Here is a 13983-nt window from a genome sequence, read left to right as displayed (position 1 = left end):
CTGGCTGACCTGAAACTCGGAGATCCGCCTGCCACTTGGCAGATCCTGTTTCAAAAAAAAAAAAAAACCAATAAAAAACAAAACAAATAAAACAGGTATCACTTTGTAAGACAGTAAAAGTCTAAACGTGTTAATGTTTTCCAAATAGGTCATAATTAAGGGGGAAGGTAAGTTTAAGGGCTAATTGGCAAGCCTCTTCCTGAAAAACTCGACTAATAGAACTACTAGAACTACGGGAGGTTCATTTGCGGCTTCAACAGTCCTAATCGCTCTAAACTCCACACGCGATGCCAACGGCGTCTTCTCCAAGTCCTGAAAATTCATTCTCATCCGCTCAGGCTGTCTCCGGAGCGGCTCTCTCCTCGCAGCCGCACGCAGCGCCCGCAGCAGCTGACTCCTCCCCGCTCGTGGGGAAAACCCTGCCTAATATTTATAACGCTATGACATACTGTAATACTCACAAGGTGGTTGTAGAAGTATAAACACGACTGGAGTCATCTGATTGGCTGTTGGTGATGTAACACCCATGTCAATACTTCCCAGTGAACGCACGTGTTCGACCTTTTATTTAAATTTCCATTTCATCACAGCAATAAGACACTCGGGGCGGTGCTTTTTCTGCGAAACGATCACCGCCCGGGGCCAGAGGTGCTGCCCGGCGCACACAAGGCGCCCGAGGAGGTGTCCTCGCGAGGAAGGCACCGCCTGGTCCAGGCTTTTGTGAAGGAACAAAATAAGTTCACTTCCTCGGGCACGGCCACCCACCCCTCGGCAGATGCCACGGCTGCCGCGCGCTGCCAGCGCAGTTCCTCCCGGAGTCCCAGGTGAAGTCGTGGCGAGAGCCGGGCTTGGAGCGCCGGGGCGCGCGGCGCCAAGGCGGTCCCTGACACCCGCCAGCTGTTTGTCCTGGCCGAGCCGGCCCCGCCCCGAGACCCCGGCCCTGCGCGAGCCCCGCCCGCCGCCCGCTTCCTCCCGCGGCCGCACCCCCGCCCGCAGGCCCGAGCGGCCGGCCCCTTTCCCGGTCCCCGGGCGCCCCCGGCCCAGCCCAGCCCGGCCCAGCCCGCCCCCTCCCCCGGCCGGCCCCCACCCTCTCCCCCTCCAGCGGTTACTGCTACCCCGGTGCATTGTGGGCGCACGGTCCGTTGTTCATTTGCCATTCGACCTCCGCCAGGGCCTGGTCGGACGGAAACGCTCCGCCGGCTTTATTGTCGGCTCGCTATGTGGCCGAGCCCGGCGGCTTAGCGCGCCTCTCGCGTCCGCGCCTCGGCAACCGGCGTCGGCGGCGCGGCTCCCCCGAGGACGGAGAGCTGTTGGCGGGCCGGTGTGCGCGCGCGGCGCTGAAGCGGGGCAGCAGAGGGGCGCCCGCCCGCCCGCACTCCTCCTCAACTTCGAAGGCCGCACGCGCCCCGGCTCGCCGCTCCGCCGCCCGCCCACCTCTCCCGCGGGAGACGCTGCCCGGAGCGCGGCGGGGCGGGGCGGGGCGGAGAGGACGCGGCCGGGACAGCGGCGGCGGCGGCGGACGCGTGCGGCGGCCCGGGAGCGAGCGCCAGCCGGCGGGAGGGTGAGGCCGGGCCGGCGGGAGCGCAGCGCGGAGCGGCGCAGCGCCGGGGGCGGGGGCGGGGGCGGGGGCGAGACGTTGGGGGAGCCGCGGCGAGCGCGCGGGACGCGGCCCGAGGCCGGGTGCGAGCCGAGGCACCGGGCGGCGGCGGCGCGCGCCATGTCGTTCAGTGAGATGAACCGCAGGACGCTGGCGTTCCGAGGAGGCGGGTTGATCACCGGCGGCGGCGGCGGCCCCACGAACAATAACGCCGGCGGGGAGGCCTCGGCTTGGCCTCCGCAGCCGCCGCCGCGACAGCCCGCACCGCCCGCGCCGCAGCAGCCCAATGGGCGCGGGGCCGACGAGGAAATGGACTCGGAGGGCCTGGAGCCCCAGGACTCGGAGGCCTCCGCCGGGGCGACCGCCGCCGAGGACGCCAAGGAGTTGCTGCTCCCTCAGGACGCGGGCGGCCCCGCCTCGCTGGGCGGCGGCGCGGGGGGCCCCCTGCTAGCGGAAAGGAACCGTCGGACTCTGGCCTTCCGCGGGGGAGGCGCCGGGGGTCTCGGCAACAATGGCAGCAGCCGCGGCCGCCCGGAGACCTCGGCGTGGCCCCTCAGGCATTTCAATGGGCGCGGGCCGGCGGCCGTGGAGCTGGAGCTGGACGCGCTGGAGGGGAAGGAGTTGATGCAGGACGGCGCGTCCCTGAGCGACAGCACGGAGGACGAGGAGGAGGGGGCGAGCCCGGGCGACGGCAGTGGGGCGGAAGGCGGCAGCTGCGGCAGCAGCAGGCGGTCGGGAGGCGATGGCGGGGACGACGCGGAGGGCAGCGGTGTGGGAGCTGGCGACGGAGAGGCTGTCCAGCACTTCCCGCTCGCGAGGCCCAAGTCCCTCCTGCAGAAGCTCCAGTGCTCCTTCCAGACCTCTTGGCTCAAGGACTTCCCGTGGCTGCGCTACTCCAGGGATACCGGCCTCATGTTTTGCGGCTGGTGCCACAAGCCCCCCGAGGATGGCGGCGGCGCGGACCTGTCCCCGGTGGGGCACGACGAGCTTTCGCGAGGTACCCGCAACTACAAGAAGACCCTGCTTCTCAGGCACCACGTCTCCACCGAGCACAAACTCCACGAAGCCAACGCCCAGGTACAGTAGATCCTGCTCCTGCTTTTTTTTTTCTTTTAATTTTTGGAGCTCTTTCGGGAAAGGTTTATCAGTGAGAAAGACTAAAACTACAGCGGATAAAGAAAAAATAAAGATCCTCCGGGTGAAGGCGTCGTTCCCATCGAGAGAGGTTCGGGGGAGCTTCTGCGTAGGGGTTTAGAAAGCCTGGGAACAAAGTTTTCCAAAGTTGTGGATGTATTGGGGGAGGGGTGGAACGACAGTTCTCTAATATTAGATAGCGCTGGATTTTTTTTTTTTTAATGACTAAGCGTTTGTCTAGAAGATTGAATCCGAAAGAGATTTTAACTTTAGGATTGACTTTCAGTCAAAAAGTTTTTTGTTTTGTTTTTTTTTAATCAGAGCAGATTTTAGAACAGCCTTGTGCTGGTACACACGAAAGTGCTAGAAGTAGCCCGAGGAATGGATTTAAGCAGTTTCCTTCAGCTTTGGTGCTACTGGCAGTCCCCTCTTAAATTCTCATGTCAGGTCGAGATAATGTGAAATATGAGAGGCATATGTAAATGTGGAGGTAGCTGAATAACGTGAGTAATTTTACGGTGTCTGTTAAACTTGAACGCTCTTGGTAAAGTAATAACTTTAGTTTTAGTTGCTTGCTTTTTCCGTATTTCTCCTCTAAGACACTCATTACCCCTTTCACAAACTTTGTTCAGGGTAGCTTACATGAAGAGTTAAGCTCGGCTTTGGAAATGTTTAGTGTGAAGTGATTGGACATCATTCGCTCCCTGGAAAACCGGCAGTCCTGAGTTACAAAGCAATTCTTTTCTTAAAACAGTCTTATAATAACCTAATCATTTTGATAGCCCTTTCAAAGTCAAACAGATACTGATCAGTTCTCCTTTTTATGACTCAGACGACCTGTGGTGTCAGCCTTTTGTATTGCTAGCTAGTCATTGATTTTTAGGAAGTCAACATTCAGGTATTAGTACCTCACTGTGGTGTTGATGGGAACGAGCCTGTTGCTCATCATAGTACACTATGTAGTTTATTAGGCTCACAAGTAACTTTAGGTTTAAAAGTATGTTTGTTTGTTTTCCCCAGAAGGCAGGGAAATGGGGTTTGTTTGGATTGACTTTGATATTTGCAGAAATTACTTTTCCTAAATCTTACAAGGAAGATCACTGTTTTTTGAGACGAGGGTCTCGCTATGTAACTTTGTCTGCCCTGGAACTCATTCTGTTTACCAGGCTGATCTCAAACTCAGACCCACCTTGCCTCTGCCTGGGATTACTGGGATTAAAGGTGTGTGCCGCCACGCCTGGCTGAAGGTCACTTATTTTTTAAAGAATGTAAAGCCTAGAAATTTTTAGTCAATTGCCTTAAACCCTGGATGACAGCTGAGACTAGGGCCTATAAAGGATGTTGTGATGAGAAGGCACTAACATTTGTCTTGTTGTAGGTGTGCCAGGCTCATTCTCATTACTCTGGACAGTAATTCTGTTTTACAGAAGATGCATTTCAGGCCTTAAAGAGTTAAGTGATAGATACCTGAAAGTATTTAGTAAGATGGTAAGTGTGTGGCTTGTAAAAATGGAAAGCTGAGCTTTTCATATATTGGTAGGTTAGTATTTACAACTTAAAAAAAACTTAAAAATTTTAAAATTTTAAACTTTAAAAAATGGATTGTGTTTTCTTAATCTACAGTGGACCAAGAATATTCTGTTCTGTAGGCAAACATGAATGGGACTGAAAATTATAATAAGCTGCTCAGTGATCCGTAACTCTGGGAGAGGGAGTTAGTTGGATAACCTTATGGTAGAACTAGTATGGGTGTATCCTGCAGGCATTTACCTGGATCTTAGCTTATTCCTAGGTTAAAACAAAATTTACTAAACTTGATCTCTGACCTATCCCTTCCCATCCCCTTAATGACAGTGCCTTTTAATGTGATCTAGGAGATATCTACTTTTTTAGGGCATTCTGTTAAATCCTTAGGGGTTATATATTAGTCTCCTTGATTGAATTTTAGGTGTTGCCACTTTGAATTGATCTTCAATCATTTTTCTTAATTTGTAGCTAACCTTAGTTTTGAAGATAGCTTGCTCTTCAAAAAAAAAAAGCCACCTGAAACTTTCCCTTGGTAATGTTAGTGACAGTTTCCTAGTACTCTGAGCAGAATTTGCTGTTTTGTTGTGGTGGTTATTGCGCTGTCACCTTTCCTTACCTTTAGGAGGCAGTGTAAGACAGTCCGTAAGGGCCTAGGGTCGGTCTTGAGTCCTAATCCTCCACTTTTTCTGTAGGAAAAGTCTTATAAACATCTACACATAATTAGTAAACACTAGCCCTATTTATTGTCATACTTATTTTACTAAACTAAGATAGTACCTGGTTGGCCTCACCCTTCTTTGGTCCTCTACCTGTTTCTCAGATGTTAGTACTACAGGCATTTCCACCACACCCCGCTGAAGCTTTAAATTGATTTAAGCAGTGCTGGGTATCTAATCTGGGACCTTACACTTGCTAGGCTCTTACTGCTAAGCTTCACACCCCAGGCCCAAGATTTCTTTATTTTCTGGTCTCTTGCTCATCAGTGTCCTCTTTTACCTTTTTTTAAATTTTATTTCAGGAGGGTCTCTTTTAGCACAGGTTGGCCTCAGAGTCTCTCAGTGTCATCAGTTTTGAAGCCACTTTGTCATGGTGTTGCCCTTGATTCGTACTTCCTAAGACCAAGGCCCATCATCAGCCTGGGCATTCATAAGTTTCACAGAGTATCTTGTATTAGCTTTCTTATTTAAAAAATGAAATGGTGCCCGAAGAGATGGCTCAGTGGTTAAGTGGTTATTATTCACTTGTTGCTCTTCAGAGATAGGGTTTGATTGACATCACCTACTCAATGCCTCACAACCATCCCTAATTCCTGTCAGGGGCTCCAACAGGCATGAAAGATGAATGTGATGCATATGCATACAAAAAATGTTCTTATGTACAAATAAATTTTACCTTATGCCTGTAATTCTAGCTCTTGGATGTGTGTGTGTGTGTGTGTGTGTGTGTGTGTGTGTGTGTGTGTTAGCCTGGGCTACCCAAGACAGTCTTTTTTATTTTGTATTTTAGAGACAGGGTTTCACTGTGTAGCTTTGGAGCCAGTTGGAATTCACTTTGTAGACTAGGCTAACCTCAAACTCAACAGAGATCCACCCGCCTCTGGCTCCCTGAGAGCTGGGATTAAAGGTGTACTGGGATTAAAGGCGTGTGCCACCACCTGGCAAGACAAGACACAGTCTTAACACTGTTTGAGAGTTCTAGAATTTAGGCAAGAATTGAGTTTGACTTGGGCATGATGGCAAACTCCCCAGAACTAGAGGCAGCAGGATCTCAAGGCTACATAGTTAGACCCTGTAAGCTAGATTTACTTCCTCCCTCTGGAGGTTTTTTCTTTTTTTGAGACAGGGATTCACTTTGTAGCTCAGACTGACCTTGAATTCATGTCACCCTGCCTGTTTGTGGAGTTCTTCAGTTGTAGACTTGAAGAACCACCATACTACCCTGCTTCCTTATTCCCTCTCTCCTTCCCTCCGTTCCTTTCCTCTACCCCCACAAGGTTTCACTGAAGCCCCAGCAGTCTGGAACTCTACATCGGACTGGCCTCTAAAGCAGATCCGCCTAACTGCCACCTGAGTGCTGAGTGTCAACACACCCAGCTCTCATTTCTTTCACAACTGAGGATCGAATCCAAGGCCTCATTTATGCTAGGCAAGCACTATACCACCGAGCTGCACCTGAAGGCCTCTTTTTTCTATTAAAAGACTGTATGTTGTAAGTTTTTAATTTTCATTTTTATTATGTGTAGATGTGTGTATGGGGTGTGAGGTGGCTATGTACACATAAGTGCAGGTGCTTGAGGAAGTCAGAGACATGAGAACCCCCTGGACTCAGTCCAGGGGCTTTTGTGAATCACCTGATGTGGGTGGTCGTAATGAAATTCCAGCCCTTTGGGAAAGAGGAGCAAGTGCTGAGCCATCTCTCCAGCCCCTTGTGTTTTTAAAGACAGGATTTTACTGTGCTTTGTAGTACAGGCTAGTATCCTACAGGAGATCCCAGTACTCCGGTTTAAGTGCCAGGATTCCGAGCTTGTACCATGCTGGAGTTTTTGTTCATTAGTGTTTTGAGACATAGTCATGGATGGTCTGAAACTCACTGTGTAGACTAGACTGGCCTTGAGCTCCCACGAGTTGCTAGGGTTAAAGGAATGTGCCATCACTCTTTCCTGCTGGAGTTTTGAGAATTCAGGCAGGTATTAGTTCATTACTAAAGTTTACTTCTATTATTCTACTTCTCATTCCTTGGAGGTCAGGTACTGGAGCTGAAGCTAGAGGTTCTCACAAGCTAGATCAGAGCGTTACCACTGAAGTTTATCTTTAGCTGCCCTCTCGCCCCTCACCAGGTATCCCCCCTAGGCTGCCTGCAGCTCTTTCCCTACAAGACCTTGCACCTGTGATCTTCCTGCTTCAGCCTCCTGAGCTGTTGGTATTAGAGACATGTTCCCTGCTAGGACCTGTTTCTCATGCTTTATAAAAATAGGAAAAGTTCTTTGAGGTTTTTGGTGGTGGTGGTGGTGGTGGTCAGGCTGGTTGAACTCCAAGCCTCCAGTGATTGGAACTCTAGGAGAGTATTACTGCACTTGGAGTTCATGTTTGTCTTCTTAGTTATTAAGGACTGCTAAGAAGAAATGTTTTGGTGGTGGCAGTAGTTTGTGGTTTCGTTGTTGTTTTTGAGGCAGGGTTTCTTGGCTGGCCTCAAACCCTTATTTTTAAAACGGTTGTGTATATGTATGTGGAGGTTTGGAGGACAGCTTTGTAGATGCTAGTCTCTCAGCTGTGACCTTCTAAGGGTTGCACTACTAGCTGTCAGGCTGTGTGATAAGCACTCTTACCAGCTTGGCAATCTGGGGCCCTGGCTTCAAATTCTTGTACTGCCGCCTCTGTCGCTGTTGCTGAAACTACAGATGGGAATACCATGCCTGGTTTGGGGAGAGGTTTTTTTTTTTTTTTTTTTTGGTTTTTCGAGACAGGGTTTCCCTGTAGTTTCTAGATGGGGAGAGGTTATTTGGGGGAGTCTTTTGATCCTCGGCCTCATGGATACTTAGCTAGTCAAGTGCCACTGGTCTATAGCCACAGCCCCTGGGGAGGATTCCTTAAGATCCTCTGTGAATCTGTATTGAGGCTTTGTTAGTAAAAGGGGACCCTCCTTTAGAAAGTGTCTGCGAGACAAACTTACTGGTTTGGTGCTGAAGTGTGTCAGAATCAATTTCAAGAACTATCTCATTCAGAATTTGGCCATTTGGCCCAGAAAGATTTTAAAATTGCTTTAATTACAGTGATTACCACTGTAGCTTGGTTCAGAGCACTTTCTACCCAATTGTGAAATTCTCAGAGCCCAAATCACTCGTTCTGTCAACTCTCTGCAGTCTGCTAAGCCTACAACATGCACCCAAATTATTATTATTGTAAGTTTAGTTAACCTTTCCAGAAATTAAACAGTGGATCCAGCCTAGTGCTGTGATTGAAATTACTGGTTGCAGTGCATTGCTGTCAGGTGGAGAAGAGGAAGGTGAGGTAGGGCTGCCAGCCTTTGCTTTGGAAACGGGAAGTCCCAAAGGTTGCTTGGTGTTTACTCTTACTTGGTTGGCTAGTTTTTAACAACTTAGGAAGAATTCTGAAAGTCTTTTTTATTGTGTTCCGTGTGTACATATGTGGTGTGTGTGGGAGTGTGTATGGAGAAGACAGCTTTCAGAAGTCCGTTCTCCTTCCTACAGTGGGATCTAATGTCAAACTGTGCTCTTAGCTGCTGAGACATCTTGTGGATCCTGAAAGTCTTTAAGTTAGGCGCTCATGTATCCCAAATATACTTTCATATTCTGTATAGCTGAGAATGAACTCCTGACTCCACCTCCTGAACACTGAGGTGCAAGACTTCTAACACCACAACTGGTGTATTCTGCATTGAACACTGGGCCTGATATATGTTAAGCAAATGATCCATGCCTCCTCAGCCCTTGAAAGTCTTCTGAGAGGGAAAGTTAGTATGAAAGATGAGGCTGTGATCCATCAAATTACCATTGTATAATTTGTAATTGATTCATAAAAGCTCGTTTATTTCCTTTTTGTGGAATTATAATTATTATATATCTAGAAGGGGCATCTTTCTCCTATATTAGGTGGGTACAAGACATGAGATAAACCTGAAAGACTTCCTTGCCCTCAAGCAGCAGCCGCAGTGAAATGTGACCATGTAGAAATAGAGACCATTGGGGATTAGACAGAAGGCTCAGCAATTAAAAGCACTGGCTGCTCTTCCAGAGGACCCAGGTTCAGATCCCAGCACCCACATGGCAACTGTCTGTAACTCCAAGAACTACCACCCTCACACAGACACATGTGTACATAAAATAAAAATAAAAACTTAAAAAATGAAGACACTGGGGCTGGAGAGATGGCTCAGCGGTTAAGAGCATTGCCTGCTCTTCCAAAGGTCCTGAGTTCAATTCCCAGCAAACACATGGTGGCTCACAACCATCTGTAATGAGGCCTGCAGGAAGAATACTGTATACATAATAAATAAATAAATATTTTTAAAAAAAATGAAGATACTACCATTCAGGCTGATGAGTCCTTCCTGCTAACTTGGGTTTTGACCAAGGAGGAAAGGGTGTTACGCCGTTGCATGTGGAAGGAAGCAGCAGCAGGAGAGTGAAAATGGTGCTGCTATGCCTGAGAGATGGATTAATTCCCGAGCAGGGTGACAAATGAGGTTTTAATGGGTAGATCACCAGATCTTGAAGGATCTTTTTCATGCAATAAAGGTGGTGTTGTAAGGAACAGTAGAACATACCTACCATCCTAGATATTGTTATGAGCAGGAAGTTTGTGGGAGTTCAGAGTGAGACCCTGTCTCAGTCAAACCAATTGAAAATAAAAGAATTGCATTGTATTCTGTTAGCAAATGGGCAACAACACCATTTTAAGTAGGGGAGAATCAGATGTGTATGTGCTCCTGGAGACACCAGCATAATGCACATATAGGTTTAGAATTTGAGAAGGAAGCTGGGATAATGCATATATAATTGATTACCAAAGATGCCAGGGTATTAATCACCTGACACTCACCTTCTCATTCCCCAAACACAGAATTAGAATTGATAGTGGGTGTGGCATTCCACTACGCCGAGCCAGATCTTTGAATTGGTCTACATAGTTAATTCCAGGCCAGCCACAGCTCTACATAGTGAAGCCCTGCCTTAAGCAAAATAAACAAAACAGAAGTAGAATTTCTGGGGATGGTGTTTAAGAGAATAGCATCACCCCACAAGGCCACCATGGAGAGGACAGACTACAGAGGAGAGCTGTGTCTTTTCCATTAGCTGTTGAATTTGCTAACACCAGAAGATTGGGTTCGTGTTTGCTATGGCCTTGTTTGTTCTCACATCCTAAAAACTGGATTTTATTTTTAAACTTAGAAGCAGAAATTTTCTCTCTATATTGTTCCAAGTGAGTTCTTGAAACAAACAATAGTGAATTTTTAATACTTTAAGTTTATATATTGATGATCGCTGAAAATATTTGTTTTTTCTGCTATCTGATTATCATAAAAGGACTAAATTTTGAGTGAGAAAGAAAATGCTTGCTAATTTTTATTGTTAATGATTTGATAAGCTATGATGAGGTTTTATTGCTTAATTAAGCTTTTTCTCCTTCACCGTAAGGTGACTTGGCTAGTGCTCTATGAAGTGGTCTGCAAGTTGGAGTATAGTTCTTCAAGGAAGAATGGTGAAAGTACGAATTCTTCTTTGTTCTTTCTCCCATGTCTCATCACTTAGGCTGTCTTATTTTCCACTAACATCTGTCTTTTTCCCTCTAAATACCTTACATTACACACACACCTTTTTTTTTAATAGAAAAGTTCTCATGTAGTAAAGGCTGGCCTCATGCTTTTTTCTTAAAATGTAAAAATATTTTATGTGTGTATTTGCCTACATATATGTATGTATGTATGTGTGTGTATGTATGTATGGGAACCACATGCATACCTAGTGCATATGCTGAGGCTAGAAGAGGGTGGAGGATCCATCCCCTGGAACTGGCGTTACAGACTGTGAGACATGGTATGGGTGCTGGGAACTGAGCCAGCTTGCTTCTTCTGCAAGAGCAGTAAACGCTCTCTCTTAACTACTGAGCTATCTCTCTCCAGCCCCTGAACTCATTCTTTGTCATTGAGGATGATTTTGAACTAATGATTTTCCTGTCCCATATGGGGTTGTGGATGTTTGCCTCTATGCCTAGTTTTATGCAATGCTGTGGATCAAACACAGGACTTTATGCATGCCAGACAAGCTCTCTGCCAATTGAGCTGCTGTGTTAATACTGTTAATAGTAGGTTCCTAACTGGTCACAGTAATTCTTGTTTTAATTCTGTAGTATTGATCCTTCTTCACCATAGTTATCTCTTGAGTCTGTCGGCCAATCCAATACTGTACCTAATTTTTTAAGCCTGGATCTGAGTTCCAACACACCAACACACACACACACACATACCACACACATCCTACTTTTTGGGAGACAGAGGCAGGTGGATGGCTTGCTATGAGTTCGACACCAGATTCCAGGACAGCCAGGGCTACACAAAGAAACCCTATCACGTAAATTCTGTAATGCATCCATAGCAGTGGCGCTTGCCCCTTTGAAAGATATACTTTCATTTATTTCTGTGGTGTCAGGGATTGAGCCTAGGGCTATGGTAGGCAGGCGTTACAGTTTTCTTAAATACTTTTTAGTTTGACCGGGTATGTTAATGCTTTTAGTCCCAATACTTGGGAGGCAGAAATAGGCATGTCTGTGTGGTGAGTTGGAGGTTAGCCTGGTCTACATAACAAGTTCCAGGACAGCCAAATCGACACAAAGAAACCTTGTCTCAAAAAACTAAAACCCACACAGGTCTTGAATTTGAGATCCTCCTGCCTTAGCTACCTACACCCAGTCACTGCCACCATTTTAGGCCTTTGTCATCAGGCTCAGCTCTATTATTTAATTTATTGCAGCCCTATATATAGTCCAGGGCTTGACCTTGTGATTCTCCTTCCCTACAGGCGTGTGCTGCTTGTTTATAAATCTGATGGAAGTGAGATGCATTTATATGTGAGAAATGTGATAAGTGCTTATATGTGCTTTATGGACATTGGACACCTTGTAGTTCTCGTATAAATAAATCTAGAATTTTAAGGATGCTATAGACCATCTTGGTTATCTTTATAAAATATCTCATTTGTTTAGAATGTTCATCCTCCTACCCTCTTTTTTCTTTTTCTTTTCTTTTCTTTGTTTTTGAGACAAGGTTTTTCTGGAACTTGCTCTGTAAACTTGGCTGGCCTTGAACTCACAGAGATTCACCTGCCCTGCTTTTACCCTATATTCTTTATATAAAGATCCGTGCATTAGTGTTTCGCTTACATGTATGTCTGTGTGAGGATGTCAGTGTCCTCTGGAACTGGAGTTACAGATAGTTGTGAACTGCCATGTGGGTGCTGGGAATTAAACCTGAGCCCAGGTCCTTTAAAAGAGCAGCCAGTACTCTTAACCCCTGAGTTGAATACCCTGGAACTAGAATTAAAGGAATAACATAGTAAGATCCCATCCAAAAGGAGAATGTAAAAACCATAATTGGCAGTAGTTCTATCTAATTATTGCAGCCGTCCTAAGCTACGTCACTGGGTCCTGTAACCTATTTATGTAAGGTTTGTTGCATTTGTCACACAAATGACAAATGAAAAAAATCCCCAGTCAAAAGCATACCTACAACACAGCCATACTGTACAAATCAAAACACCCTGTAACCACCATGTTTTCTCATTATAACTATAGAATAACACCAATGTCTGCTTTTACACATACTTCTTTTTACACTGCGTGTTACTGAAGGATTTATGCTATGTCTAACAGCTATTGAGAAAGCCCTTTGAGGATCAGGAGAGATGGTTCATTGGTTAGGAACATTTGCTGCTCTTGCGGAGGAATCTGGGTTCACCTTCCCAGCACCCACACTTTAGCTGAACTATATTATTTCAGGCTGGCCTCAACTAAACTTCCCGCCTTGGCTTCCCCAATTCTGTTATTACAGGTCTGTGCGTCACACTGCTTGTTATTTAAACTTTCGGCAGTTGTTTGCTTTTAAATGGTAATTCACTGCTTCCACAGAGCCTTCATAGAAGTGCTGCCACATTTGTCAAATGTTAAACACTTTGACTTCTTCCAAGATTCAAACCTTTACTGTAATACCTGCTAGGTAGAACTTGGAACCAATCAAATGAGTCCATTGTTAGCCAGATATACAACACTCACAGTTTAAAGCTACGTTTGTACCAAAACAAACAAACAAACAAATGACAATAACAACCAGAAAAACTTTCTCTTTCGTGTTTCCTACTGTCTGTGGAGAGCTTTGGTAAGTTAATGAATTTTATTCAGGTCGTCTGTTTATAAAAGGATCCAGGTTTTTATCAGTTCAGTGTGATTGGTTCTTTTATTCGAAGGTATGTTGTAATAGCGCTTATTATAGACATTTTCAGAATTGTCTTTTGCATTTATTTACATAAGTCAATTTTTTTACACTTATGCTAAATATTTGGAAATTTTGTAATGTGGTTTAGATGCAAGATTCATATTTTAAAAATAACCTCTTAGAACCTGGGTGGACCTCATTCATGCATGCATATTCTATGCAGGAAGAGGGGAAGCACCCATCACTAAGCATCTCACTGTGTATCACTCGCCTCTGCCTTAGTGCTGGGATTAAAAGTTCATTGTACCACGCATTCTTCAGCTATCCCCTAATTTTTGAAACCTCACTCTCTTTCAAAGCAAAAAGTTAGACTTACTCTAATGAATAAATAGATTTGTTTTTATTCCTGACAGAGTTTTAGTTGAAGAGAATTAGCTAATGTACAGCCTAGAAGATTGTGGTGTAAAAGAATGGCTTGGGAGGTTTGCTGTGGTAGAATAGCCTCAGAAAACCAAGGGTAGGCTGCAGTTGAGTCTCTATGTGCTGTCCACTCACCACTCTAGCAGCTATTTGTGCCGCAGGTTTCCAGGTCCATACCAGTCCACAGGCCTGGGAGCACTTCGTGTGCTAGAATGCTAATGCTTTGTTGGGCGTTTGTGGGTTTTATTTATTTTTATTTATTTATTGACTGTTAACGATTGGAAAGCGTGCAGAAATAGTGCAAAGCAGTATGAAGTTGGTGGGGAATATAGAGCTCTGCCTGGAGCATCTGCCTACATATT

At 46.2% G+C, this 13983-nt stretch overlaps 1 protein-coding gene across 2 annotated transcripts in view; it reads left to right on the top strand.

The window, feature by feature from the left end:
• Positions 1-1683: 1683 nt before the first annotated feature.
• Positions 1684-13983, top strand: part of Zbtb10 (zinc finger and BTB domain containing 10) — a 33376-nt gene continuing 21076 nt past the window's right edge. For both annotated transcript variants that reach the window (XM_038348102.1, XM_038348101.1), the window contains exon 1: positions 1684-2674. In XM_038348102.1, coding sequence (XP_038204030.1) covers positions 1718-2674 — 957 coding nt within the window. In that variant the 5' untranslated portion in view covers positions 1684-1717. The remainder of the gene's footprint in view (positions 2675-13983) is intronic.

The sequence above is a fragment of the Arvicola amphibius genome, chromosome 11 (genome assembly GCF_903992535.2).
Source record: "Arvicola amphibius chromosome 11, mArvAmp1.2, whole genome shotgun sequence".
NCBI lineage: Eukaryota > Metazoa > Chordata > Mammalia > Rodentia > Cricetidae > Arvicola > Arvicola amphibius.
This window is presented reverse-complemented; position numbering and strand designations above follow the sequence as displayed.